Source organism: Chanos chanos, chromosome 5, assembly GCF_902362185.1.
Source record: "Chanos chanos chromosome 5, fChaCha1.1, whole genome shotgun sequence".
NCBI lineage: Eukaryota > Metazoa > Chordata > Actinopteri > Gonorynchiformes > Chanidae > Chanos > Chanos chanos.
In genome coordinates this window covers 14,171,133-14,178,763 of record NC_044499.1, presented here as the reverse complement: position 1 = coordinate 14,178,763, position 7,631 = coordinate 14,171,133, and the positions used below count along the sequence as shown (strand labels likewise).

General features: G+C 39.5%; 1 protein-coding gene across 1 annotated transcript; it reads left to right on the top strand.

The window, feature by feature from the left end:
- Nucleotides 1-2,236: 2,236 nt before the first annotated feature.
- Nucleotides 2,237-7,101, top strand: cplx4c (complexin 4c). Its single transcript, XM_030775798.1, has 3 exons — nt 2,237-2,406; nt 6,027-6,114; nt 6,877-7,101. The coding sequence occupies exons 1-3, from the start codon at nt 2,237-2,239 to the stop codon at nt 7,099-7,101; spliced, it is 483 nt and encodes a 160-aa protein (XP_030631658.1).
- The last annotated feature ends 530 nt before the right edge of the window (nt 7,102-7,631 follow it).

The following is a 7,631-nucleotide window of genomic DNA, read 5'->3' as shown; positions in this document are numbered from 1 at the left end:
AATATATATTTTGCATAACAGCATATGATTCAAAATGTTATGTTGGTATTGTTGAGCCAAAGGATTGAAATATGTTCACACTTCTACTTGTCTTTTTTCACTGTCTGGTGTGATATTCAAAAAAGCGTCCAAAATTAATTTACATAGAAATGTGTCAATCTCTTCTTTGATTGGGGTTCCAGCTACGCTAAATCACAGTGACTTATACAACCAGTCCATAAACAGTAAAATTAGTGTAACATCATACATTTTAAATCAGCCAAAGTGGTAAACTAGTTCTCCAGTGACTGAGGTGACAAACTGAGAGTATGTTCTTGACGGGGGGCGGGGGGGTCATTCTGCTGTTCTAATACTACACAAGAGTTTGACATGCGTCCCACGGGCACTTCACCACAGCAAACCAGCGTAGCGACTGGATCTGGTTGTGGTGTTTGGATGAAGTGTGCAGCGGACAGCCCGAGGACAGCCTGTCTGCAGTCTGAGCTCAGTCCTGTTATTAAGTGCTTTTTTTTTTTTTTTTTCTGTGGAGTCCATTTGCAGTCTGGGTATTGGGGGCACCCATGTGGAAATCTGTCCTTCATCTGTGAGCACCATTTCACATGCAACCATGCTATTACCATCATGTCACGACTGCACTCATGACTGCCGACAGCAGGCCAGCACTCCTCCCTTTTCCCAAGCAAAGGTAAAATCTAGGTTAACCATCTTCTGGTGTTCGGTCCATCCCTGTCCACTGACATGGATATTTTGATCATTCAACACCTGAATATATAAAGCTACATGGGTGTGGGGCTCATATGGACTTTCTCAAACATTGTGTCATACACATGGTCATTGTTATAAAAATTCTCAAGGACATATCTTGATATGACTTATGGACTGTAGTCACCAAATTGTTTTTGTAGTCACGCATTATGTGCAACTCTGGGGAATGCACTGTAGTGTTTGCCACAAGGTGGGGGTAGAGATCAGGCATTAGAGACAACGATCAGAACAAGTTTCAGAACAAGCTCATATCCTAATCTGCATAGGAAACTAATCCTCAAGTGTCTGGTTCAGTTACGTCTGGGCAAACTCTTTCTCATGAATTTACTCTCTCATGAATTTACTCTTTTCTGATGATTTGTCACAACTTTCCATCTTCATCTGCAGATCTGCTCAGTATCTGCTGAAGTGGTGACACATTTGAATACCTGTGCAAGGTTACATCACATGTCAGTAGTTACTGTATTAAACCTTAGAAACAAAAGATTCTCCTTCTCTATGTCAGTCAATCCACTGAAAAAGAAACACAACAAAGGAAATATTCCCTTCATAGTTTCTCATAGGTTGTTTCTCTTGTTAATTAACCTTGAATTCTGTGCTACGGGATTCCTATAAAAACACCCCCCCCCCCCCCCCCCCCCCCCCCCCCCACATGTTTCTGGAATTGACCCACTGTAATGTTGTTTTATTGTTCAGAGAACAGTGAGCCAGGCATAGTCTTTGGCTAAATATCTCCCTGTGTGTTATAAGATGCAGTAGATTACTATAAGAACAGGGGGAGGGGCTTACAATCCTCTCATGAGCATCTCTCAGTCTTACTACAGTGTGTCATAGGCCTGCTAATCTGTCCCTTTGACGAATAGGTGTTTATTTATCATACTCGAAGCAGCACAAAGAGCCTCCCGTGACCAAACAACATAATTATAATCAGGCTGAACATTATATTAATGATCCTCATCATTGTTGTCAGAGAAGTTTATAACTGCTGGCTCTAACAGCTGCATATGATGAGAGAGCACTGCACATGGTGAATGAATGCTGCACTTAGATGCAATTAAAGGAACGTCCATGTAAAAGATTCACGTTATCTACACGACACATAATGACCTGAACAAGTTAATAACTTCTTAACTTGTTTATTTTGCAATGGAGACAATAGAGCTGGAGCAGACCTTGGTTCAAGGTGAAGCCATCTCAACTGTCAATGGGTTATTTGTAATGAGCTAAGCTCTTGAGCCGTTTTTCATCAGACAAAATACACAGACACCCAGCTTCACTCTCCTTAAAAATTCAGCTCAGCCAGAAGTGTAAATGACAACAAGGAAAGGCAAACTTCTTGAAAACATTGCATTCTGTAAGACATACAGGTTCATATAATAATTTGGAGAATATCGTAAGCCGCGCCCGTTGAAAAGCGGCTGGGTCCAGGTCTCTGTATTCATTTGGCATAAATTGTGGGGACTTTGCCAGCATGGCTTTCCTCATGAAGCAGATGCTGGGGGATACACTAAAGAATATGACGGGCGGTGGAGGAGGAGATGAGGGTGACGGAGCCGCTTCAGATGGAAAAGAGACGGCAGCATCCAAAGGCATGACCAGAGAGGAGTTTGAGGAGTATCAGAGGCAGCTCAGAGAGGAGCAGTGAGTGGAACATTTCCAATGATAAATCAGGATTCTCTGTTTGACACCATTTTCATTGCATATGTAGCAATTCAAACGCAAAGTAATTCACAGACAAGCTTTATAGGTTTAAATGGCAGAAATAGTACAAACCAATAATTTGACCCACATGTAGATGTGAGGTAATATTCAAAATGGAAATTATTCAAAATGTTCAATTTATATGGTAAAAGCACATGTCTCCATACCCAAGCCGTTAGTTTACAGTGATGAAACTCAAACTTTGTTTGAATATTGCTGTTTCTGAGGTGGTTAAAGCATTGATTCTGATTTGTATGATTATAATGACATACACAAAGACATGATGAAAACCACATTAAAAGATTGTTGAGGAATGCTAATGCATTTGAGGCGGAAAACTTTGACAACACTTTTGCAAGACAAATCAAGATATTAGTAGCACTCAAGGTCAGTCAGAAAGTCCAGCATTAAAGGGGAAAATATCCAAGAATATCTGCCCAGATCTCAAACAAAGGAGTCTGACAGGTTTGTGTAATGGCTTTAAAGATCCATGTGAAATCTCCATCAGCAGCAGGGTTTTGTAGCTTCGGTCTGTTAGCACTGTTTCTACCTATATCTAACTGTAGTTCACTCTTTTACTTTCTTCATCTTTTCTTGCGCTTGTGTCCGGTCTAATTCTGAACTTAGCTGTGGCACTTATACCACAGACAGCTCCCTGATGGCTGCGTCCGTGGATTGCATTTTGCCTCACTTGGAAGTCTCTTTGGATAAAAGTGTCCGCTGAAAGAATAAATGAAAATGTAAATGTGTGAATGTAAATACAGAGTAAAGATGATGACACCTCATAGTGTGCATACACCAAAAACTGTAATACCTAATGACATAGTTTACTGCAGTTACGTATGAAATAATTGCAGAAAATCGCTGCGTAGTGACCTTACAGTTCTTAAAAAAAAAAAAAAAAGGCAGATTATGCAAGATTATGAGTGTTACATGGCCTTTCCTCTCAATAGCCACTAGAGGCAGTGTTCCTATGGGGATTTGATATAGAGGACTATGGGTCAGTACTGAGAGCATGGTTACTGACTGTGGTTCATATAAGGATGAGACAGGGAGGAGAGTGCAGGTCAGACCATCAGGCAGGACATCAAAATGAAACTAACTATATGCATCACTATATACTTCATTGTTCCATTCCCTTCGATTTTCAGAATCTGGATTGGTCCACTGTACTGCTGCGGAGATAAAAAGTCTTTGTTGGTACTTGTGATGCCAAGAAAGCTTTTAGTTGAAGCTTTTAGAAGCCCGCCCTCGGTTTCATCAAAACAGTGACAGTTAGTTTTTGTATATGCAAATTACATATCTCAAAAAGATGTTCCTATATAACGTATTGACTGAATGAAAAACAACACCACTGCTTCAGAGATTCTATATAACAGTATAAAAACAGATGTCGGAGTGAAAGTAGTGGTATGGAGGACAGACAACACAATTATGACAATCCAAGATGGTGATTCATAAAAGTTAAGACATCAGAATCAGATGAAAAAGACTAAGGAAAATCCTGTACACAGGATTCTTAAAAATGAGCAACTGATAAGGATAAATGTTTAGTGTGGTTTGAAGCCACAGAAACTGTCATTGCCGTGGCAACACACAGAGTCCCTCTCACCGTGATGCCTCGAGAAAGGCACATTCAGTTAGTGTTACGTTAGCCTGGTGATGCTCCAAGTTCTCAACAATCTGTTTATATAATGCCTGTTCACATGAGGTGCAGATTTAGGACATAGAGGTAAGAGTCTAATCAGGTCAAATACCAGACACTTTTACAACTCACCCTTATATTAACCTGTAACCTGTGATTTTAAATCTGTTCCCTACCTCTGACTCTTAACAAAAAGTTATGGCAACTTTAGTCTGGCATTGTTAAATTGAGTGCATTCAGTCTGCACTGTTTTCCATACGCTTCAGGATTGGATATATAGCTATGTTATGAGACAGAGCAGTACCACACGTGGGACAAATACTTGTGCTACGTTATCATTACAGAAGGCTGACTCAGTACTGCTAATGGGTATATGTATATATATAAGTATAGTCTGTTTTTAACCTCTGAAGAGAGCCACCTGCTCCTTATTTTAACCTTAAGCCCCTGTAACCTTCTTAGGCATTGCCCTGCTGTGAGGGTCAGTAGGAAGAGGTCACCAAGCTCATGCTTGTTTCCTTGAAAGAACAGCCCCAAACATATGGGGATGGTTAGTCTGTCAAGGTCAAGGTTTCCTGAATATGGTGTGAACATGATGTTAGGGTCTAACTGAAAGAGTTTTGGGTACTGCTTGACAAAGTCAAAGATCAGTTTGCCTTCTCGGAGGTTAACTGCTGTTTTAAAAAGCTGTTAGGCGCTTAACCTTGATGGTGATAAGTTGCTCTTTTTAATATTTCTCAGATTAAATGAATTGTTATTCATGAGTTAAAAATAAATGCTCTCTCAATGTAAAATTTGTATATCTATTCTAATATCTCACCAAATGAGTTTTAATGCTTTATTTTGAAAAAGAGACAGTGCTGGGTTTGAGTATGTGGCCTGTCATGAAGAGAGATCTACGGCTTTGGGATTTAGCACTCGTAAAACCATTACCATAACTAAACACTAACAAGACTATTAGGAAAGGGCTGGTTTTTGAATTGGTTTTACATATGCTTAATCACTACTGTTGCTGAGGTTTGTGGTAAATCTGCCTCTTAATGTGTGAAATCAAGGAGCTTATTGTCACAATCGAGATTCAGTTAGGTTCTTTTCTCCCTGGTGATAGGTTCTCCGCAGAGCTGAGCTCAGCAAGAAGGACATTGGCTGTAATTTGGTGATGTCATCAGCGTTGTGTTTGTGTTTGTGTTTGTCACAACAATTCACTAAGGATAGCCAACAGCCTAAGGCAATGAGATGTTCATAGGCTACTGCTAAGATGTTTTACATCCTTAAGAACAGGGAGAACATTAGAAGGTTAGAGTTGAATCAGGAAGCCGTAACTGCGCAGTGCAAATGTGCAACGTTCTTCTGTGAATATATTTGTCTGGTTGGACCACCACTGCATTAAACAAATAAAGCACAGGCCCACACATCTTGATCCAGTTTTAGTCCCTTCCCTGGATTTTTTTTATTATTATTGAGCTCTTGAGAAACTTGGCAAATTCATGATTAACACTGAGTTTAGGCAAATGACCATTTCAAAATCCAAGGTAAACCACTAATTCATACTTATGGTGGAAGAGACAACCCTTGTTCACATATCAATATCATATAAGCAGATTATGCTGACCGAATTGTCACTCTTTATCGGGTATCTGTGTACTGTTTACAAACTAAACAGTCAAACAAACAAATAAACAAACACACATACATACATACAAACAAAATACGGTAACATTTTTAAGAGCCGTGACAGATGTGTACATGACATGACATAATGGCACCATTTGGTGCGAAGCACATTTCCGTCTCCTACTTTCATTCATATCTGTCTTTGTATTGTGTCAGGTCTTCAAAACAATCAGAAAATTTGCTTAGATTATCACGGACATATTTATCCTTCAAAATATGTCTGTTCCTTTTCTTCCCAAAGGATTGAGAGAGACAGGGAGTTTGCGACGAAGAAGGCAGAGAGAGCAAACCTGCGGATTCAGCTGAGGGACAAATACAAGATTCCTGGGGTAAACACCTCCTCATACTCTCGTTTCCAATGCTATTTTTCTCAATGTGTTACTTTACACAAATCCAGACAGACTGAATGACAGAACCCTTTGTATTGTATCTCCGTGTCTGACATTACTGGAATTGTAACCATCACTTTCTCTTCTTCCAACTCCATTCGCTAGATCTGTAGTAGGCTTAACAACTATATCAGCAACTCAGACTGGACTGTTTCATTTTTTATGGCTCAGGCTGAAACACGTCGGATGACTGGGGAGAGCTTTTCTGATTTAGTGAGATCTTCTCCGCCATTGCCCCGAGGTGGTGGAACGACCTCCCCCATGCAGTCAAGACTGCGGAGTCTCTTACCATCTTCCGCAGGAAACTGAAAACCCACCTCTTTAGAACACACCTGTCCCCCAATGCCTAACCTCCCTTCCCTGAGAAAAAAAAAAAAAAAAAAAAAAAAAAAACCTTTGTCTTGTATTTCTGTTTGTAAAAGTATTCCAGGGGCGCAATGCGAAAGGGCAATTTGACGCTCAGTCTTATTATGATCTCTGTTGAAGGTATTAGAAATCCGACTGATGCACCAATTGTAAGTCGCTTTGGTAAAAAGCATCTGCCAAATAACTAAATTGTAAATTGTAAATTGTACTGTATCGATCTACTTCAGCCTGATCTCGACTCATCTTCTCTGACGTGTTCCATCCTCTGCTCTCTGAGTGACAGTTATCTTTAGTCAGAATGAATTTATACTGAAAGGAAGGAAATTACCTTTGCAGAATGCTCAGGATGACGCTACTGTTCAGATGGCTGGGGACGACTTGGATCTGCCTGAAGACCTGGCCAAGATGGTGGAGGAAGATGAAGAGGAAGAGGAAACAAACGACTCATTTTTGGGTAAACTTCAGAACATGGATTTGGACTTGGACACAATTAAAACTAAAGCCCAGACCAGAATGAACGAGGCGAAGCAAGCAGCAGAGGAGAAGTGTGTTACCATGTAAGGACTCACTAACACGTCTCCTCAGGCCTTAACGTAATCTTTACGTTCAGGTAAAGCCTGCAGAACTGAACAAACTTCACAGAAAACCGATCATAGAAAGGTATTGCTCACAATTAGATAAAAAGGGCAAGATTTCATTCAATGTATTGTTTCATTCACTGAATAATTCTTATGACAACATTTAACACATAAACGTTTTAATAAAATTTAATGCAGTATGTCCACTACTGATCCATAACACATTTCACAGTGGTTTTTAAACATTTATAATTGATTTTTAAATGCTTTTAATGAGCTTATTTAAGTTCTGTGATACCTGTTTAATCACAGATAATGTTCTGAGTTAAATTACTCTCTGTCATGTTATAAATATGTGTTTTTCCCCAAGACTGTTGTTGTACTGAAATGTGTTTATTTATTTTTTAATGAACCATGTTCATCTTTTAATTTATGTTACTTTTGTGTTTAAATCTGCAAAAGATTTAGATGAAGTATGTCATTTACTGAATAGTAGTATGGCATGCATTCAAA

Excerpts from the sequence above, each read along its gene's own strand:
- cplx4c (XM_030775798.1), top strand. The coding sequence starts at position 2,237 with ATGGCTTTCCTCATGAAGCAGATGCTGGGGGATACACTAAAGAATATG. Across the intron at positions 2,407-6,026 it reads AGGCAGCTCAGAGAGGAGCA|GATTGAGAGAGACAGGGAGT; the intron begins GTGAGTGGAACA and ends TTCTTCCCAAAG. Across the intron at positions 6,115-6,876 it reads ACAAATACAAGATTCCTGGG|AATGCTCAGGATGACGCTAC; the intron begins GTAAACACCTCC and ends TTACCTTTGCAG.